The sequence below is a fragment of the Topomyia yanbarensis genome, chromosome 3 (genome assembly GCF_030247195.1).
Source record: "Topomyia yanbarensis strain Yona2022 chromosome 3, ASM3024719v1, whole genome shotgun sequence".
Taxonomy (NCBI): domain Eukaryota; kingdom Metazoa; phylum Arthropoda; class Insecta; order Diptera; family Culicidae; genus Topomyia; species Topomyia yanbarensis.
Window position 1 is genome coordinate 128,169,249 of NC_080672.1, and position 22,911 is coordinate 128,192,159.

The following is a 22,911-nucleotide window of genomic DNA, read 5'->3' on the forward strand; positions in this document are numbered from 1 at the left end:
AGTTCGAATGTAACAGATGAGCAGCCGTTGCGCTCGCACTCACGCATCTGACAAAGTAAACAAACCACCGAGAATTGTCAAACACGAACTTCATTCATTATGAGTCCATGCGTGTCGTCATCTTGTAGAACTCAATTCTAATGATTTCTTCACCTGGGCGCCAGGTTGACGATATGAAATGAACTTTGTTTACTTTCGACAAGTTTTGATTCGAGCCAACAACATCCAGCCCTCCAATTCATTTGCTGGGATATGGAGATTTTATGGCAACTGCTTTTTATAACTAAATTTCGAATCCCCCAGTTTGATGTTTCCTTTTTGTTGATAAGCAAGGTGTTTGAGTGTTTACATATTTTCTCGATGGCGTCAATTTCGCGTGTGAATTGTTTTTAAAAGTAAACTCTGCCTTTTCCCAGAAAATTTGTATAACTACTGTACAAAAAGAATGAATTTACAGCTACTTGGTAGATAAATTAAAACGAAAAGCTTGTTTCACCGTCAGAAAACCTAATATTCTTTTTTCGACAGAATCTTTCGGTCAAAATTATCCGGAAGAATTTGATGGTTCACTGGATTGCATCTCGCTAGCGGTGACCTGTGCTTTCAACAAATACGGAACACTATTGGCAGTAGGCTGTAATGACGGCCGAATTGTCGTATGGGACTTTCTGACCAGAGGAATCGCCAAAATCATATCAGCTCATGTACACCCTGTGTGCAGTCTCTGCTGGTCTCGCAATGGTCACAAATTGCTATCGGCATCGACGGATAACAATGTATGTATCTGGGACGTGCTGAGTGGAGATTGTGAGCACAAATATCGGTTTCCCTCGCCGATACTAAAGGTACAGTTTCATCCGAGGAATGACAACAAATTTTTAGTTTGCCCGATGCGGTACGCTGCAGTTCTGGTGGACATCGGTGGTAAGCATCAGTGCTTGCCCCTTGATAACGATGTAAGATTTTAGACTTTTGAGTCTACTGTATCTATCACATACGTATAAATTTTGCAGGGAGATCTGAATATTGTTGCTTCATTTGACCGACGAGGAGAACACATTTATTCTGGCAACGCAAAGGGCAAAATACTGGTACTCAACTCTTCGACATTAGAAATTATTGCCAGCTTTAAGATTGCCGTAGGAACTTCGAGTGCGACTGCTGTTAAGAGTATAGAGTTTGCTAGACGTGGAGAGTAAGTTTTGTTTACATATTTCGTAAATCAATTTTTTTGCAGCTCATAACTTTTAGGGCATTTTTGGTTAATACATCGGATCGAGTCATTCGAGTCTACGATTCGAAAGAGGTCGTTACCTGTGGAAAAGAAGGTGAACCCGAACCCATACAGAAACTACAGGATTTAGTTAACAAGTAAATTTTTGATCTAATCATAAATCACAATACTAATTAGTAATTACCATTTTGTAGGACAACTTGGAAAAAGTGCTGCTTTTCGGGGGATGGTGAGTATATTTGTGCTGGTAGTGCTCGGCAGCATGCCCTCTATGTATGGGAAAAATCAATCGGAAATTTGGTCAAAATTTTACATGGGACAAAGGGGGAACTGCTCCTTGATGTAGTCTGGCATCCAGTACGTCCCATTATTGCCAGTATTAGCTCCGGTTTGGTTTCGATTTGGGCACAAAACCAGGTGGAAAATTGGTCAGCTTTCGCACCCGATTTCAAAGAGTTGGACGAAAATGTTGACTACGAGGAACGAGAGTCGGAATTTGATATAACCGACGAAGATAAATCGGTTGATCTCGCTGCAGAATCAAAATACGACGAAGAAGTTGAAGTGGACGTGGTTTCAGCAGAACCGATTGCAGCTTTTTGTTCTTCGGACGAAGAGAATGAGGATGAAAATGCTCTCCAATTTTTACCCATGGCACCAGAGGTAGAAGACCCTGAGGACGGTTGGGGTTCTCAAGACAATTCGGACTCGTTGCTTACCGGATTTAATAATAATCCGACCGGGCACGATCCTCTGTCTATGAAGGAAAACGAACAGTCTTCTAAAAAGCGAAAAACCAGCTCGTACGACATTACGCTGGATAATGCTCCTATTGAAGGTAACATTGGCTGCATTTTTCCTAATTAGATTCAACAGGTTTTAATTATGTGTGTTCTTTTTTTATGTCAGATGTTCATCCACTTCTACAAAACAAAGCGAACAAAGACAAAGTGACAGCCGCTAGCAAAAAGGCGGCTGGCCGACCTCGGAAATAGAAGTTGTTCCCTTCAAATTACAACCTTCAGTCTGAAAGAAGAAATTTTTTACGCTTCATACAAATTGGCGCCTGAAGTAAATGCTAACTAGAATGGTTTTGTTTATTATATTTGTAAATAAATACCACGTCTCTATTTGTAACGGATTGGATTGAGATTTGTAACAATGGCTATTTTTTTTGTTCTTCAATATTATTCGATAAAAGCTTGATACATGGAATTCTTCGATAAAAGGTTGACATTGACCCAGGCACGCCACCAAGCGATTTCATATAAATTTTCTCAAAGTCACTAGGTGGCGTGACATAACCAGAAAATTTTTCAGATTTAATTAGAAGTATATCTAAATCATGCCTCTAACTCAAAGAGCACTGTAATCATTTTATTCTTTTCATTTATCCTTTCGTCTTTAATGTACGCCTCGAACGACTAATTGAGTTTACAATGCTTGGATGCGCGTAGCTTTTTCCATGTCCAAGTAATTCCATCCTGGAGATCATAAATCGGCTAAAAAATTACATCCCCATATTCTACACAATTATACACTGAGTCAAAAAATCACATTTTACTTGAAAAAACACATAAATATTAAAAATGACTGATCATATTAGATTCATACCTGCAATTATGACTTTCAAATAAGATACCAATAGTTTTCAAGTGTTTAATACACTCGTTCTGTGACTCTCGGACCGATCGGCCTATCTTTCCAGTCCGTGCAGTGTAACGTTAAAAATAGTGCTAATCCGCTGCCAAGATAATCTTTCACATTCTCCGCCTCGTCAAGGTTTCAGTATTATTCCCTTCTTTTGTGTTTCTGTTTGTTTACCGCTATCCGGTCAATGAGCAGAGAAGCAGTGTTTTTGTAGTTAGCCGTCTGGATACCGTTATATACTCAAGTTAAGTATCGCAAAATACGCACTCTCCATTCTTGTCTATAACACCAGCTTGCTCTGAGAACTTGACCCGTGCAAAAATGTCTTCCCCTGACAGTGGTTCGGGCACCTTGCCTTACGTGATCTTCTTCCGGGCCCAAGACAAAAAGTGTTTTAATTTATTGAAGATTTTTTGAGCTCTGACGGAACGATATTCGACTGCGACAGAAATATCGAAAATACGCACTGATAAGCGTTGGATAGTCGTAAATAGCTTAAGTTAGGCAAATTATATTGCTGGCTACAAGCCTTTTACAAAGGAGTATAGAATATATGTGCCGTCATATCTGGTTGAACGTGCCGGGGTAATCTTCAATCCGAGTTTGAATTGCACGGATCTCCTGACACATGGGGTTGGCTGACCTCATGCTCCAGCCAGAGAAGATACTGGAGTGCAAACGTTTGCATTCAGCATCGTTCGCAGCTGACGGGATGAGAACATGCGTCATCTTGGACTCTTATCGGGTGACCTTTGTCGGTACTGCTCGACCTAACTAATTCTTCTTTGACAAGGTTTGAATATTTTGGGTTCTCTGAACGATAAATTAATTTCCAATATGACCGCGTACAGCACATCATCACAGTTCAGTTGTGGAAATACACAATAAATACTTCTGCTCTAGCAATTTACCTTGATTTGTTTTGTTTCACGGATCGTACTCGGAGTTGGAATACACATGTAGATGATCAGTCCTCTTGTTGATAAATAACGTTGCTTAAATATCCGGTTCATCCTCAATATGTTGTCTGAAGTAAATAAGCGCAGCTTGCTGAACTAGGCGTACTCCGTCTACTGTATGAAGAAGCGACACGCCACAATTCTGCAATCAAGCTTCAAGAAGAGTTGCATAACAAATAAACCCACAGCATTACAATAGCATTATATCAGCTTTGTATTTGCTCTATAATGGCATTAAATGCACTTGTAAAGCTTACATGCTTTAAAGATCCTTGAAGCATGTACGCGTTATATCTGCTTTATATACGCATATAGAGCAAGCTATAAAGCTATACGTCGTCTGTGCAGTTATGCATTATTGATGCTAGTATAGAGCTTTATTGCGTTGTTAATGCTGTAATGGAGTTTCAATGCAACATTAGTGCAAATGTACAGCCATTATAGTGCAATGGCTTAATGCTTATGGTTACTTGGGTAGAGCAAATACAAAGCTGGTATAATGCTATTGTAATGCTGTGGGTTTCTTTGTTATGCAACTCTTCTTGAAGATTATATTCGCCATATTTCATTTCAATCAAACATATGCAATATAGTCCATGATGCAAATGCAGCGCACTTACCGTACAGGACGAGGCAAGGTACCTCAGTTCGAGACTTACTAAAGGTAATTTTCGTAAACATTCATATCATGTGAGAACGAAAACCCATTAAGGATATTCATTACAATGCATTAGAACAGAGTCAATTACGGTTTTAAACAGAATATTTTACTTTAAAATTTTTCCTTTTTGCTTATCATACCGAAAGGAAACATAAGAAATGGTTTTAAAACCATGGCGGACAATGACAACCAGCTGAAGCTTTTTAATAGCATTAGTAGTGCCAATATAAGGCTTTCAAATTTGACATTTGAACGCTTTTGCTATATAATAGCATTAGTACTGCAGAAACGAGCTGTCAATCTCTGCACAGTAATAGCACTATATTTCGCCTTTTCTGGCATAATATCAGCATTATATAAGTATTTAGGGCTTCACGGCTATTTAGGACATCTTTATATGTGGATCTAAAGCAAGGCTACGTTATAATGCTAATTGGTTACTTGGGAAATCTCGACGTTTCATACATTTTAAAGATGTTTGGCATCAAAAATACGAATTCGATTTCTGAAATTTAATGGGGTCCCATTTGAAAAAAAAATTGAGTTCCGGCTTATATGGGAATTACATATGTGACCGGACGGTTCAGTCTATATTTCCGGAACCATCTAAGCGATCCGTCCGAAATTTTATAGACATCTGTGGGGATATTATAGCTATCATTTGGGACTAAGTTTGAGAAAATCGGCCCGATCATTTCCCGGAAACTGATGTGAGTTCGTTAATTTTGAAAGATGGCCGCTTTTCCCGGGCACTTCCGGAACCATCTATGGTGGTCAATGTAGTCAACGAAAGTTTGGTTGGCCGTCGATGACCTAGAACAGCAAATTTAAGTTGTTTGAGAGACATCTTAGCTAAATTTTTACTTTTTTTGCTTTCATCGGAGTATCGGTTCGAATCGCAATTTGCTATGTGATCGCACGCCACAACCTGTAACTCCAGAACCGGAAGTCGGATCGGGATGAAACTTGATAGCCATTAACGGGTGCAATACCTTTCATTTGAGACAAAGTTTGGGTGAATCGGTCTAGCCATCTCCGAGAAACCGATGTGACTGTTATTCTGAATTTGGATACTTCCGCCGGGGCTTCCGGAACCGATGATGGTGGTCAATGTGGCCAAAGAGACTTTGAATGGATGTTAGTGACCTAATACTACAAATCGAAGCAATTGTGGTCATATTTTGGAAAAAATTTCACCTTTATACATTCATTGCAGAATTTATTAAAATCGACATGAGAACGTTGCACCTTTCATTTGAGACTAAGTTTGTCAAAATCTGTTCAGCCATCTCTGAGAAAAATGAGTGACATTTTTGGTCACATACACACGCAGAGACGCACATACACACACATACATACATACACACATACATACACACGCACAGACATTTGCCGAACTCGACGAACTGAATCGAATGGTATACACTGAGCGGAATCGCTACATCCATATTATATGATATTCATATAACTCAGCACTATTAGAATTTCCAATGATTGCTACATTAGACTTTCAAAAGTATATCAAATTTATATGGTTATCATGTTGAATGTTGCATTCCTCAGAAATTCAATTCTATCAGATTTCCGTATAACATTTAAATTCCAGTGTCAGACACAAATCTATCAGCGCACCATATAATAACTATCTGATAATTATCATATTGTGCCTTGCAGGATAATCGCTCGACATGCGATTATATGAAAGCTCAATTGAGATAGGCGCGTGACAGCCGCCTATATAAATGTATAGGCAGCTTTTTCCTTGAAGCTTTCGAAAAGCACACAGCTGGCAGAAAAATAAAGCTCCACTGAAATCTGCTTGCGGAGCAACTGCGGCTATATTTGATGCGCCTTTCAGACGCCCGCAATGTGAGATTTTATTATAAGCGCGACAATATTAAAAACATTAGGTGGTCCAATGAAATGTATAAGGCACTTTGTTAAATGTATAGGGAATGTTTAACGTATTAAAGCATATGATTGTTTATTAAATCTATAAAAAATGTTAGTTATTTTGATAGAGAGCTTTTTCCACGTAATATTTATATGACTGATCTGGACTGATTGTTTTCGGATGTGCTCCAAAATTATGGTATTTATAGTATACCGAACGTCTTATTTTTCCTCATTAAAATAATGCAGTCATTCTTGGACTACAATGAAACAACTATAATCTAAATAAAATATAAAATATTAAATGGTTTTAATTCAGAACATATTTGTATAGTTATATTAGGGTGAAAATGATGAGATGGAACTTTTGATTGAAGGAAATTTTTGTAGTTTTTTGAGGCTCTAAAGTTTTTGCAGACTACTCGTCCTGAAAATTCAAAAAGTAGATACAGAATACTAAATTAGGATTATCTCCAGTAGTACCGCTTTATCATTATCATGAAGCGACGAACCATCGCTATGATCGGACTATTGGCAGCATAGTTAGTGTGTGTAGCTATGTCCGAGGGCGAAGAACTTGGGTTAAAGCGTAGAGGTTGATTTGTCCAAGAAGAACGGGTACATCGTACTCAGCCAACATAAGCTTTACTATGAAAATGGCCTGGGAAGTGAGTCTGCGCTCTTGCAAAGAATGTAATAACCTGCAATGGTTCTCATATGGTGGCAGGTTCAGCGGGTCATTGAGGGCAATTGACGTAAAGCATATCGTATAAATTTGCGCTGGACAGTTTGAATCCTTTTACTCCACGTTGCATGATAAGGGCACCAGACAATGTTTGCAAATTCCAACTACGAGCGCACCAGTGAGCAATATAAAGCCTTGAAATACAAAGGATCTCGGAAATCTTTGGAAATTTTAAACATAAAACCCGTCAATCGTTTCGCTTTGTCATCAAAAATAACGCCTAGGTCCTTTACATGGTCAACGCGTTGTAACTGAGTTCCAGCAATATTATAGTAGAAATTAAGCATGTCACTTGTACGATGAAAACTGATGACAAAACATTTCGAAACACTAAGAATCAACATATTTTTTTGACATCAGTTGAAAAATGTATCGATGAGACACTCGCTCACGGCAATCGGCTTCATTCCTTATGACAAAAAATATTTTCAAGTCATCAGCGAAAGAGTTTCCGTCCACGTATTAGAACGAAAACCGCATCATTTACGAATAATGAAAATACCATGAGGAACTCCGAAATTATTAAAAAAGGATTCAGACACGTTGTCACTGATTTGCACGACGACCTCGCGGTGTACAAGGTAGGATCGCAGTCGGTGGCAGAATCTCGTGGTACATCCTAGTTTATCAAGCTTTGCTAGCAGTATCTTGTGGTTAACTGTGTCGAAAGAGGCCTTAAGATCAGTGTAAACCGTGTCCACCTGGAGTTTCTTGAATATTTTTTCTATGCAAAACTATGTGAAGCTAACTAGATTCGTCTCAACCGATAGACCAGAGAAGAATCCGCCCAGTAAAGTTCAGCCGGAACTGAATTGGAATTCTGGCTGGTTCCAGTTTGTATTCCGGTTCCAGTGACACAACCGATTCTAACTAGAATCGGTTGTGTCACTGGAGCCGGAGTACGAACTGGAACCAGCCGGAATTCCGGTTCATTTCCGGCTGAGCTTAACTGGGCGTGCTGACAAGTGCTTATGTAATGTTTACTAGCAGAAAACAGCACCTCGTTGATAAGTGATTCGAAATGTTTTGACAGCGAATTGATTCCTCGGTGGTTACTTTGGTCACCTTTCCCAGTAAAGTTCAGCCGGAAATGAACTGGAATTCTGGCTGGTTCCAGTTCGTATTCCAGCTCCAGTGCAACAACCGATTCTAACTAGAATCGGTTGTGTCACTGGAGCCCGTGTACGAACTGGAACCAGCCAGAATTCCAGTTCATTTCCGGCTGAACTTTACTGGGTTCTTCCCAGTAAAGTTCAGCCGGAACTGAACTGGAATTCTGGCTGGTTCCAGTTCGTATTCCGGCTCCAGTGACACAACCGATTCTAACTAGAATCGGTTGTGTCACTGGAGCCGGAACGCGAACTGGAACCAGCCGGAATTCCAGTTCATTTCCGGCTGAGCTTAACTGGGTTGTGTACCGGAAACATGAATGACAACGGGAAATTTTTGCTGTTGAACTGACACATAGGGTTCGCAGTACCGACCCTTTTTGGCGAGAACCGGTACTACGGTACTGAAGCCCTCAGTACCGGTAGTACCGGTACTCGAATTCCAAAAAAGGTTCAAAGTGAAATTGAACGTTCAAACTGATCACCTTATTCTCAAATGATTGATTTGTGCTGATCAAAAAAAATGTTTATTGTTTTTAATTGATTCGGAATGGCATGACTCATTTCAGCAGAAAATATTTTTTGTATACGGCACCTTCTTTTATTTCGAAATTTAGGCCACTTTGAAATCAATAACTGTTAAGCGGTGCAACTTTTGTCGACCTCAACAGATGGTAAATGTAAGAAACACTATTAACAACAGTAAATCAAAGCGAGAATGGCAGTAAATCCGAGCAGGTTGCTCGCATTTCCTCTCTTGATTTTCTGTAAATTGGTTTGGACCTGCATACCAAGGCTCCTTTGTTTCCTGTAAACTATGGAGTTTTGCTAAATTTTTCGATCACCAATAATTACAAATCGCCCCATTTGGAGTAGTTCACCAAGTCTAAAATGGTTAGCTACTAAATCGCTGTTCGTTCTTTTATAAATAAAGGTTTAAGAGCAAACCAAAGACATGGCTTAGACCATAGTCTTATTACGCGCCACCCAGTGAATAATGTAAACCAATCGGAATGTCGCTAATGAAAAAAAATCATAGCAAATTTTTACGTCTCTTACGCTAGATGTGAATATTTTGAAATTTAGTACAAGGTCGTTAAAATTTATTTTGACAAATGAATTTAAACATACCGTTCAGTACAACGGGAGCTAGTAATGTTTAACTTATAGATGGTAATTAATATAATTAAAAGTTATCTTGCAGACCGATATTTTTAAACAGGTCCCCCTACAGAGTCCACATATTTTTCATAAAAAATTGTATGGTACCGAAAATACCGGTACTGGCTTTTGTTCAGTACCGGTATAACGATACCAAAAATGGGTCGGTATTCCCGGGATTTTCGGTACCGGTACCACAACCCTAGACTGACACATTAAAAAGGTGCGTCAGTGGGATCGCTAAAACATCGGAACATTGTACCTTGAGGCAGTATAGGACCCCCTACATCCCACATCTGACGATCCACTATGTGGACCTCATATGAGATATCGAAGTTCGGTTTAGCTTCCATTTTATCTTGAACTGTTGTCAAGACAGTGTTTAGTTTGATTCTGAAAACCTTTAAAACTGCTAAAATTGTATTGTTTCAGTGTTTTATCAATGTACAAAAAGTTTCATCCATTTTAACACGTTGGAATATTGAACAATAAGAAAATGTTACGAATTTTAGCTTAAAATAATTTGAAACAATTGCCAACAAGTTTCACAGAAAAAGGAATTAAAAATAAACGAACCCTTAAAACTAAATTTAACATATCCCAATCTAAAGAAAAATAAGAACTCGCTTGTAATTTATTACTCTTGATCAAATCTGAGATTTATTTGTTTTATAAAATATACACTTTACGAAGCTTCGTAAAAATCAGGTAAAGTCAAATTTCGGTTTTTTGTAGTTTTTGTACCCAAAAGCCGAACAATATACTCAAAAAGTATAACAAATCAGTATTTTATAAGTTTAGAGTAAAAATCAATTCAAATTAAAATGATTCTGTAGACTATTCTGGTTTAATAAGCGATCTACGAAAAAAAAATTCGAGTGATCAAAGTCACCCCGATGATCAAAGTCACCCCGGTTTACGGTACTTAATGGACGCGTTTGACATTTAACTCTACAGCGAACGCTAATCGCAGAATCATTGTTTGAGATTTAAAGTCTTTTTCATCTACAAATGGCGTTACATTTATGAGTCGTATGGGATTTATCACTGGCCAATCAAGGGGGAGGGTCTTGGGGGTTCGGACCCCTCCGAGAATTTTCAACTTGTTGAGAAATTTTGAATTAGCTAAAATTGTATATTAGTTTTAAACTTAAAATCATTTCAAAACAAATTTGATCACAAAAACTGATTTTCATTAAATGAGGTTTTGACGCATAACGCATTATACAATGTTCATTGCAAAATCAAAATTTCGGACCCCTCCCGATTTTTTTTTTTCTGGATCCGCTCCTGGGATTTATAGAAGTGAACGGTATTGTAATATATATTTGGTATATAGCAAAGTGTAACATATGGGAGCTTGAAAGAAAGCTAGAACGGGAGGTTGCATCTTTTTACTGCAGACTATATACTAGATCAGCATTAATTTTGACTTTTTTTCGGAACGCTGTGAAATCAAACGGTAATTGGCTTCACATAGCATTTATCAAATATGAGCTTTTTCCGAAAACTCTTATTCACTCACAAGAGTTTTGAAGTTTGTGTGTCAAAATATATGAAAAATCGGCAATAGAAGCAATAAATTCAGTACAAAATGCCAGTGCCATCTAGTGCATCCCAAAATCTGCAGATAGATATATAGTTTAAGGTATAAGGATCATCATTGCCGTAGACTGCAAATTGATCGGATTTCGCAGCAAATAGATATTGCCTAGTCCCAAAGCATCAAAAACTGAGATAGCACTGGATAAAGAATTTCTTCAACTACATTTTACTTTCGCCAGATTTGACAGATGCAACAATAAACCCGAATTATGACATAAATTAATTTCCAATTATAATGTAAAGGATGATGCGATTCAAACTTTAAACTCGTTTTTCTCGAAATCAATTTAGTGTCACTTAGTCCGGCCTGACTTAACACCTACCGCTACCAGTTATGTATTGCCTCTCTTTCTCGCACATGCTTTGAATAGAAATTTTCAAAAAAATCGGTTGGTCTTCAAAGTTAATAAACTTTATCAGAGAACCTCCAATCAATGTGCAATCTTCAACAAAGCTCTTCATTATAAAATAATCTACGCGACCATAAGTTTTGAGGTATGCAGAGTTACTGTGGAATTTTTTATTAGATTTTAAGTTTTTATTTCCGAATTTCCCTATATATTACTATTGAAACTTGAAACCTCTTGTGGGTGAACTAGACCTATCGGAAAAAGCTCATATTTCCCTCTAAGAACGGTTGGTTTCAAAATTGTCCAATGAAGGACGTTCGTTGGACCAATTTGGACAACGTCCAAATAACCGTTCAACGAACGTCCATCGTTGGACCCGTGTTGAACGATTTTGAAACAAATTTTTGGACGTCTCAGTGGGTTGGCATATGATCTGTGCATCCAATTACCATTTGAATTAGCAGTGTTCCAAGAAACAAAAGTCAAAATTGTTGCCGGTCTACTATATAGTCCCCCGTCCTGAGATGAGACGATAGTTTTGTTTGATAGATTAAAGTTCATTTGCGAATTACATCACACTCTCTTCAAAAACTAATTTTTCATGTCACCGTGGTCGTGCTTTGTACACAACCCGTTCATTTTACATTTCAATTACCATTTCGGCGAACCTGTAGGTTATCTGGAAGCACCCTTTGCACACGATATCGTAGAAGTTTCAATTGCCAGGTTATCAACGATAACATTGACCGTTGATAGTTGTATTACAAATAACATAGATCCATGTTCGGACAAGTTTATAGTACTTGTGTAAACATTTCAACTGATATATGTCAAAACTTTTACGCTGCAATACCAGCCTATCCTAACTAGGCGCATAACCTAGCGCATAACTATGTTGTCCGTTTTTAATTTCTATATGACCAGCTATAAATTCAGTAACATTCATCTACTAAATGAAATCGCGACACTTTTGAATTTGCTAGTGATAGTTCAATTACCTTTGAATAGGCCTTCATTTTTTAAACAAATTAAAAGCTCGAAATTGATGGCTGTTTTCTGTGGTTAGTTTTTGAAGCGAATACCAACACGTGTAATTTGAAACCTTTACCTGCTGGAAATAAAAAAAACCTGTTTTAATCCACCTAGAGGTGCAATTGTGCCTTTCTCATTTCTCCAAACTATGATATAATAGCTGGTTCGTACAGTATAACATTATGGAAATGTCTTTCATTCTTATTACACTTGGTAAGTATATATAGGAGCACCTTTTTGCATTCATCGCGGTATCGGTATCGGTTTGAATCTATGTGATCGCACTCCACAACCCGTAAGTCCGGAGCCGGAAGTCGGATGGAGATGGAATTTAATATCGGTTTCCGGGGACGCAACACCTTTCATTTGATACTAAGTTGATCAAATCGGTCTAGCCATTTTCGAGAAACCAATATAACCGTTATTCTGAATTTGGATGCTTCAGGATCCGTCGATGGTGGCCAGTGTGACCAAAGAGCTTTTGAATGACTGTTGGGGACCTAGATTTACAAATTCAACAGTTGTGTACATTTTGGAAAAAAATTCACCTTTTTACATTCATCGCAGAATTCGTTAGAATCGGGATTTGCTGCGTGATCGTACGTATCACCCTGTAATTCAGGAACCAGAACTCGAATCCACACAAAATTCAACAGCAGCTGATGGACCTTTCATTTAAAAATAAGTTTGTCAAAATCGGTTCAGAAAATTCCGAGAAACCGATGTGGACAAATCAACAAATTTTGTTTTGTAACCATACTCTTCAACTCGTAATCCGGAACAAGATGTCGGTTGAAAATGAAATTCAATAGCAACCTATGGGAATATTATACCTTTCATTTGAATCTTAGTTTGTAAAAATCGGTTCAGCCATCTCCGAGAAACCGATGTGTACATTTTGTTAACAAATCCGCACATACACACACATACATACATACATACATACATACATACATACATACATACATACATACATACATACATACATACATACATACATACATACACACATACATACACACAGATATTTTGCGATCTCGGCGAATTGAGTCGAATGTTATATGAGACTCGGCCCTCCGGGCCTCGGTTAGAAAGTCGGTTTTTGGAGCAATTGCATAACCTTTCTATATAAGAAAGGCAAAAGAATAATATTTAATTGGCTTAATAAGCATGAGTTCAATGTTATCTTCATGTGATTATAATTTGGAAAGGTTGGTGGAATGGGTTTGAACATGTAGGGAATGGGGGGTTAGTAGAGTGGGAGTGGAGGATGCGTCAGAAATCCTTCATCTTATTTCGGTATACGGGGTGGATGAAAGAAATGCGGGCGTGAGGGTGGTCCAAGGGGAGGGGAGTGATGAAGGAGGGAGGTGCCCGGGCAAGGCGGGGGGTGAGGGGCGGCGACGCAATACTCAACTGCATATTTTGCCTTCCATTTGAGACTTGGTTTGAGAAAATCGGATCAGTCATCACCGAAGAACCGATGTGACTTTAATTGTAGAATATGCCCGGAATTCCGGACTTCCGGAATCGTCGATAGTGGACAATATATTCAAAGAATGTTTGATTGGCAATCAGTGATCTAGATCTGCGATTAGAAGTAATTTGGTGACCATTTCAATAGTTTTTAGCCTCTGAGGTATTACGATTGTACCGATTTATATGGGAAATTCCAGTGTATCCTTACTAACACCCCTGTAACTCCGGAAGCAAGAGTCAGAACCGAATTAAACTCTGCAGCAGTCAATGGCATTACTGTATCTTTCATTTGAAATCAAGTTTGTAAAAATCGGTAGAGAATTCGTTGTGGAATGGGTGTGATATTAGTTTAGGAACTTGGCGGGTTCCCCGAGGGCGTCATAAACCGTCATAGGTGGCCAATGTGGTCAAAGCTGCTTTGATTGATCATTAGTGATGCAGACCCGCAAACTAGAGTAATGTTACATCAATTTTAATATGTTTTACATCATTTGAACATCATGGTGGTACCAGTTTATATGGGAATTTGCTGTGACCGCACTCTTCAACCCGTAACTCCGGAACCGGAAGTCGGATCAACTAAAAATTCAATAGCAGCTTATGGGAGCGTTATACCTTTCAGATGAAACTAAGTTTGCGAAAATCGGTTCAGCCATCTCTGAGAAAATTGTGTGAGTTTAAATGACACACACACATACACACACACATACACACACACACATACATACACACAGACATTTGCCGATCTCGACGAACTGAATCGAATGGTGTATGACACTCGGCCCTCCGGGCCTCGGTTAAAAAGTCGATTTTTACAGTGATTGCATAGCCTTTACAAAAGATATTTTCATTTCAGTGTATGTCACTCGGCCCTCCGGGCCTCCGTTAAAAAGTCGGTTTTCAGAGCAATTGCAATACCTTTCTATTGAGAAAGGCAAAAAGCTAATTACTATATAATACACAGAATATAAATAATATACAATGATAGAACATACAAGTAAGTTCAGTAACTATTAACTATGTCAAACACAAACTCGAAAAGTGAAACTTGCTTAAGTACTACCACAGACCTACCAGACATGACACTCGAGATCACGAAGGTGTTGCAAAAATTTAACGGCCTTTTCAAACGTTAGATTACCATTCCAATAGCTTTCCGTGCTCACCGCAAGAGGTGCGCGACCGTATGACATGATTGACAAAAATACCCAAACACATACCATTAAGCGTCTGCGTTTTGTTATTGCCGTTGTTGTGCTAAATGAACTATGTTAGGAACAAACAAAAATAAACTGGTACTCTACAATTGATTGTAGTAACCGTTCGTCTTAAAATCAAAACTTTAAGGTGCGTTCTGTATGAACAAAACGAGGGTAAACTTTAGAGAAGCAATGTATGCAGGAAGCAGTGGCCATCAAAATGCGCTGCAAAGACCAGTGGTGCAAATTTTCATTTTCAAATGCCAACTTTCAGTTCAATCAAACCCAACCATGATTCAAATTCAAAGCATCCCTTAATCATTCACTTTCAAGTTGGCGGGATTTTCATAACTGAACCGTACGTCTTCATTTCAAATTGATGCTTTTTCATTCACCAACCAAAACTGTCATCTGCTCTGTAGAGGCCAGTTTAGGTTAAATGTCGACATGTTTTGCGTTTTCAAGCTTACATGGACAGTAAGAACTATGTTCAGAGTAGTTTTGCTTGAAATACCTAGTCAATACCCCAGTAAAGAGATATTCACAGGGTCAATGAAGTTGAAAATGAATGGAAAATGATTGAGCAGGTCGGCTGTTTGAATGAATAATGGAAACGAACAAGTGCGAATTGAACATAGTAGGGCATGATTTGAGATTTTTTCTCCCTTCAAGTTCAAAACAAACTGTTGAAAATTTGCAGCTCTGGCAAAGACAACGATTTTGGCAGAATTCGCCATTAATTCAGCATGTTTTCCTGTTGACCATCAAATGAGAGTCGATTGGGAAATTATTTGACACATTGTTAATTATTAAAACTAATCCAGTTGAAAATAAAATAATGAAAATCAAATGGCATTGTGTGGAAACATTCTCTTCAATATCAATTTAGTCAAACAAGCACTTTCCACAATCTTCAGCACAACTTGTGGGGAACAGTCCACGTTACACCACGGATCAAATTGTCCTCATCGCTTTCTGTGTTAAAGCTAATCCTTTCTAGGCAACATGACCTACCCATTGCTCAGTTTCCTCATATAGTGGAATTGCCCGTAAAGAAGCCTCTACCTTTCCTAGAATTCATTCATTTCGGAATACAAATTTAAAGGTCTAATCTGACTTCCGTTTAATTGATGTTTGTTGTTAGGTGCCTTTGCCCATAGTAACTACTTACGCACACCAATGTACCGTCATGTTAAATGGACAGATGTGTCAAATAGATGTTATAGTTCAAAGAATCGCCACGAGGCGGCGATACTGTGCCAAACGAATTTAAATTTGAACTGATGATCACGTTTTATTCAGTGAACTGTTCTCAGTGTCATATCTGGTATGTCTGTGGTTAAAGTTTGGTTGATGTTTCTTGACATGAAATGTGGCAAAAGTGTGTTTGCAAAATTGTAGTAGAAGTGAGAAGAAAGCAGTAAACAAATTTGAAGAAGACTCTCTAAGTACACTTGGGAAATATTTTTACACAAATGAAGTGCTAGTCATTATTTTGCCAACAACTCCGTTGCAATCGGTAGCGGAATATTCTATCTTCCTTCAGTAGCAGTTTTGTAACAATCTGGCAGTGAATTGAAAAAAAAAATCGTTTGTGCCTGATGCATGGTTGGGAAAGGAAAGAGGAAGTGGAGTAGCTTGACTTCCTTGTATAATATCCATAACAAAAGCCCCCAGTCACGAGCAAATAGCTATCCGCTGATGAATTTTGTTAAGTGTGCATTACACCACAGATAACAGACGTTTAGGCTAGAACAAAATTTCTTCAAAAACCTGTGTAAACTTTCAAATTGATATACGTTGAAAATCCGTGTTTCACTATTGCCATCTGCGCAACTGTTTGCTACACGTGTTTGACAGCTGTACTCTAACTGCATTGTAGCGATCACTGCGCCATCTGCAAACGTTTGCCAAACATGTTTCAGATGTCTGATTTATTCGGAATTTCAGCTGCGGGTATTTACACACGATTCAAATCGAGCCTAAACGTCTGTTATCTGTGATTACACCCTTCTTCTTCTTCTTCTTCTTCCAATTCTGTTTATTTTCCGTTGGCCTATTTCCGCTACAAGGCCAAACACCGACGCCAGAGAGGTGACACTCCCACTATCTGGATTGGATATCGACCCATCAACTCATGGACCGGGGACCAACGGTTTTACTTCCCTTCCGAAGGAAGGCGTGACCTCAGATTTTTCTCACCTCTGAAAAATCTCAACGACCTCGACTGGGATTGAACCCAGACCAACTGGGGTGGGTGGCGGTCACGCTTACCACCCAACCATCGGCGCCGTCCATTACACCCTAGAATACGGCGATCGTTTTTTTTCCTTTGTTGTGTCAAGTGAGCTTGACGGCTAAGACCGTTCACGGTCCATCTCGCCGTTTGTAGTCTGGGTATGCATCGGTGGTAGTGTGTTTGGGTGGTTGGTGTATGTTGCATTGGTTGTTCAGGTTAGAGATGTATGTTAATTTTCTTCAGGTAGTGGACTATTTCCTTCAAACCGCTTTCTATGTTTTCTTTTAGTACATCTCTCAGTGGTTTGCAATACTCTAGGATTGGGTAATTCACTCTTTGGTTGTTGTACTTTGTGCAGAAGTATAGGATGTGCTGTAGATCTTCTGTTTCCTCGCAAATATCACAGAGTTCGTCGCTTTCCCATCCCCAACGGTACAGACGCTCTTTGGTGAGGGTGTTTCCAGTTTTGATCCGATTTAGAATGATTTTTTCTTCCGAAGATAGGGCTAGCGTGTGGCTCCAAATTTTGTTTCCGGGTTCGTTCATGAATTCGAAATGCCATTTTCTTTTTTCTTCGGAAAGTTTTTGGTATGTTCTTGTCCAGCTTTCCTTGATTTCGTTTTTCGCCAAGGTGTAGACATCAGCGAGTGGAAGGCTAGTGAAATCATTTTGGGGTTCACTGGTGGTGATTACTGCTTCTTTGTCTGCTCTCTCATTCCCTGGTATCCCTTGGTGGCTCGGGATCCATTGGATAAGGATTCGTTTGTTTATCGTCAATTTCAGACTTTTAATTATCTGCCATGCTATGAAGTTTTCTTGTACTATGTTGTTGTTCAGTAGCATCTTGCATGATCCCTGCGAGTCAGTGAAGATAACTGCTTTTTTGTAGTTCTTTTCCGATATCACGTCTACAGCTTTGGAGATAGCTAGAAGTTCTGCATTGGTAGAGTAGTTTCCATTTATTTTCTTCCGTATCACCGTGTTGTCCGTTTCATCGAACACCGCCATGGCCGTTCCAGATGCTGTTTTGGATGCATCCGTATATAGGAAATTGAAGTTCTTGCACTTATTTCTTACCGATAGGAAGTGTTGTTGCCAAACTTTGGGGTTGAGCTCCTGTTTTGCTTGCTGTCCTTCGAATAAATTCGGCTTGATAGTATTTACCGTGTCTAGTCCGAGATAGGTTCTTCTGTTGTGCCAGGATCAGAGCTGCAAATTTTCAACAGTTTGTTTTGAACTTGAAGGGAGAAAAAATCTCAAATCATGCCCTACTATGTTCAATTCGCACTTGTTCGTTTCCATTATTCATTCAAACAGCCGACCTGCTCAATCATTTTCCATTCATTTTCAACTTCATTGACCCTGTGAATATCTCTTTACTGGGGTATTGACTAGGTATTTCAAGCAAAACTACTCTGAACATAGTTCTTACTGTCCATGTAAGCTTGAAAACGCAAAACATGTCGACATTTAACCTAAACTGGCCTCTACAGAGCAGATGACAGTTTTGGTTGGTGAATGAAAAAGCATCAATTTGAAATGAAGACGTACGGTTCAGTTATGAAAATCCCGCCAACTTGAAAGTGAATGATTAAGGGATGCTTTGAATTTGAATCATGGTTGGGTTTGATTGAACTGAAAGTTGGCATTTGAAAATGAAAATTTGCACCACTGGCCCAGGATATCGTCCCATCCCCATGGATCTGCGATACGATGTCGTTATGTTTGGTAGCGGTGCTCGTCAGGAAGGATCCATTTCCTTTTTCTAGGTTGATCGCCTTTTCGATGAACGGCTGGATCTAGTTGGTGTGATAAGTGCTTTTTGCGATGTCTTTTATGGTTAGCCATTCAGTTCTCTCTTTGACTGCCAGCTGTCCTGTTTCCGCGTGGATGACGTTTATGGGTGTGGTTTTTAGGTAGCGCATTGCCGTTCTCAGGGCAGCGTTCTGGATTGTTTGAAGTTTCTCGATGTTGGATTTTGCCGCGCTACCGTAGATTTGCGCCCCATACTCGATTTTGCTTCTTACGATTGCATTTTCGATTTTGATAAGGGTTTCTGGGCTGGCGTTGCTGTTTCTATTTCCTAGCATTTTTAATTTTTCTGCTCCCTTTCCGCGTACGTACTCAATGTGCTTTCTATAGGCAAGAAGCCTATCGAGTATGAATCCCAAATACTTGTGGGTGTTATTGATTTGGATTGTTTCTCGTCCTAAACGAACTCTTAGTCCTTCAGTGTTCCTTTTCGAGAACACGATTCCCGCACTTTTGCTTGCGTTAGTTTTTAGGTTCAGTTTGGTTAGTCCTCCGTTTAGTTTCGCAAGCATTCGATTTGCTTTAGCCTCTATGTTGTCCATAGACTCACATACTACCAGTATCGCGAAATCGTCTGCAAACTGGATTAGTTCCCAGTCCTCCTCCATAATATCGTGCAGGGATGTGGTGTAGAGATTGAACAGGATCGGTGAGAGCGGGCAGCCTTGTGGTAGTCCTTCACTAATCTCTATTTCGACACTGCCTTCGTCTGTGCTTAGTTTCATGACTCTGCGATGCAGGTATGTGTGGAGCCAGGACAGGATCTTGTTCGGAATTTTTAGGGATTTCAAGGTAGTTAACAGTGTTTGGAGCTCGACTGAATCAAAAGCTTGGGACATGTCGAGAAAGGTGGCCATTCCTATTTTTCCCTCCTCTTGCGCCTCCTTCACTTTATTTACTAGGTAGTTAACACAGGTTATTGCGGAGCAGTTCTTCCTGAATCCGAAGGAGAGTTTTGGGATGGTACCTTGAATTTCGGCGATTTCTGCTAGACGGTCCTTTATCCCCGCATTTATGAGCTTGAGATTTACGTTCATTAGGGAAATTGGTCTTTTTTGAGGCAGGATGGTTTGGGTCTTTCTTTGGTTTTTGGATTGGTCTGACGTCCGTTATCCTCCATTTTTCAGGGATTTCCTCTGTGACGAAAACTCTGCTTATCATTTCGCATATTTTTTGTTGCAGTCCGTAGTTTAGTCCCTTTAAGATTGCGTAGGACATGCCATCGTCGCCTGGAGCCGAGTGGTCACTCCTTTTTCGTAGTTGCCTAAATAGTTCCGTGTCGGTGAGTGCCATTTCGTAGCCGTTCATGTCCGGATTTGTTTCTGTCTTGATTTTTGGGACCCACCTCATTTTGCCCTGGTAGTAACGCTGCATGAATGTCCTCCCTTCCTCGAGGCTTAGTTCACGCTTTTTATTTGTTGGCTGTGTTAGCGCTGTGTCTATCCCTTTAACGATGTTCCACAATTGGCGGCTCGGGGTGGACTCGTCTATCGCTTCCGAGAGTTGCTTGCAGTATCCTCGTTTTGCTTTGCGGATTTTCTTTTTAACCACTGCCCTCGCTTTTTGCAGTATTAAGTATTTCGACATTGTTTTTTCCCTATCGTATTCTTTGAGGATTTTTCTTTTCTCTTGGTAGGCTTCGTTTATTTCTTCTGTCCACCACTTTTTCAGGTAATTTCCTTTTTTATTTCTCACTGTGTATTTTGCTTTTCCGATGCACTCGTCAAAGATGTTCTGCATTTCAAGTGGATCGTAGATGAATTGAGGCCGTATCTGGTTTAGCAAGTTTATCGCTCTTTTTGTGTTTATTTTTGTTTTGGTTCCGGGTACTACGGGATTTCGCTTCCTATTTTTGCTACTATAGATAGATGTATGCTGCCAAATTCGTGCTCTAAAACTGACCAATCTGTTTTTACAGCTATTCCTGGTGTGGTTATCGATATGTCCACCGCCGAACTGTTCCGTCCGTGTGCGGTAGGCATGTTGAGCTTCCGTCGTTGAGTAGGACGAATTTTGACTTCTCGATCAGGCTGTTCAGATGGATTCCCTTTGGGCACTGAGTGGATACCGGGTCCCAGCTTTTATGATGTGCGTTCCAGTCGCCTCTCACAACTATTTCGCCTGGTAAACTTTCTATTACTCCAAAAAGCTGTGAAATTTTGTCCCGGAGTTCAGCGAACCTGATTCTATCTGGGGGAACGTAGACCGAGATGAATGTGATTGGATCGAACCCTCGCATAATTTTAATGGCGATAGCTTCTACTGGCAATAAGTCTCCCAAGTCCACTGTTATATAGTCGATGGATTCATGTACGAGCATACCCACTCCGTAGCCTGTATTTCTTCTTTGTGACTCGAGTGTGTAATGCTTTAGGGTGAATGGTTCGTTTTTCTTTAGCCAAATTTCCTGCAGCATAGCTATTTTTATATTTTGTTCAAACATGAACTGGCTGATTTCTTCCCTTGTGTCCATTGGTCTGATGCTTTGGACGTTGTGCTGCAGGATGGCGATCGATTTACACTCCACCGTGGAGTTGTTTGTTGATTCTGTCATTGCCTTCGTTTTGCTGATGGGTTACGTTTTCGTCAATGATATTTTTTATATCAGCTCCAATCTCGATGAGAAGTTCGTCTCTGTCTATTTCCGAATTCGCTGTTTGAATTCTAGATACGATTTTTGTTTGTAGGGCCATCAGGGGCTTTATCCAGTTCCTTGACCTTACTTCCGCTAAAAAGTCCTGTCTAAGTTTGTGGATGAAACGCTCGAACTCTGTTGCTTTATAAGAATTATTGGCGCAGTTGCACAGAATTTTTTTCGGGGGGGCGGTCTTGCCAATTACCTTTTTCCTTCGTTCCTGGATTTTGTTCACTCCGCGGGCTGATCGGTGAAGTACGTTGGCTGCGAGTATAGCAACCGCTGTAGTTACTGGGTGAAATGTCGCCAAGGGAGGGGAATGCTTCTTCTTCGTCAAGGATGCTGAATCGGTTGGCTAATCTTGGAAAGTTTTGTTCCGCCTCTGTATATTTTATTTGCTTTTTCCTCATCTCCTGTAGTATTTGCTGCCTTTTTTGTCTTTCCGGGCATTCGTTGGCGCTTGCGTTATGGGAACGATTGCAATTTGGGCATTTTACGGTATTTTTGCAGCCGTTTACTTCGTGATCTCCACCGCACTGTACGCATCTTCTTTTGGCTACACAGAATTTGGAGCTGTGTTCAAATCTCCAACACTTTACGCATTGTCTGATCGGGAACACGTAAATTTCTGCTTTAAAATAGCAGCCGTATATTGTGACCTTGCTAGTGACCTTTTGGCCTTTGAGCGTCAATTTCAAATTGTTTGTGTCCACTAGATTTCCATCCTTGTCCTTTCGCTTTATTCTTTCGATTTTGAGAAACTCCGATTCCGCTTCAATGTTGTTCATTATTTCCTCCTCCTTTAGATCCAGTGGGTCCCCTTTTATGAAGTGGATAGTGTTGTTTGCGATTTTCGGTGTGAAGATTTTGAGGTTTTCCTTAGCAAGATCGATCCTTTTTAGCTTTTCCGCCTGGTTTGTTGCAACTTTGTAACGGAATTTACCGATTTTCGTTATTTCGACAAACTCTTTGAAGCCGGCCGCACTAAGAAGCCTGCCTACTTGGACTGGGTGTCTAAGGTGGTTTAACTGTATATCGATCTGTTCCAGTAGGATCCCATGTGTTTGGTCATTATTATTTATTGTGCCGTCAGGCGGCACTTTTTTATTACGCCGCTCCATCTGAGTGAGTTTGTTTTTCTCAGGAGC

At 39.7% G+C, this 22,911-nt stretch overlaps 2 protein-coding genes across 2 annotated transcripts; one reads left to right on the forward strand and one right to left on the reverse strand.

Moving 5' to 3' along the window:
* Window positions 1-328: 328 nt before the first annotated feature.
* On the forward strand, window positions 329-2,398 carry LOC131694337 (retinoblastoma-binding protein 5 homolog). Its single transcript, XM_058983003.1, has 6 exons — window positions 329-464; window positions 529-956; window positions 1,014-1,195; window positions 1,252-1,371; window positions 1,429-2,072; window positions 2,144-2,398. The coding sequence occupies exons 1-6, from the start codon at window positions 446-448 to the stop codon at window positions 2,227-2,229; spliced, it is 1,479 nt and encodes a 492-aa protein (XP_058838986.1). The 5' UTR covers window positions 329-445; the 3' UTR covers window positions 2,230-2,398.
* A 15,134-nt stretch (window positions 2,399-17,532) lies between these two features.
* LOC131687203 (uncharacterized) lies at window positions 17,533-18,324 on the reverse strand. The gene has a single exon (XM_058971254.1). The coding sequence runs from the start codon at window positions 18,322-18,324 to the stop codon at window positions 17,533-17,535; it is 792 nt and encodes a 263-aa protein (XP_058827237.1).
* Window positions 18,325-22,911: the final 4,587 nt, after the last annotated feature.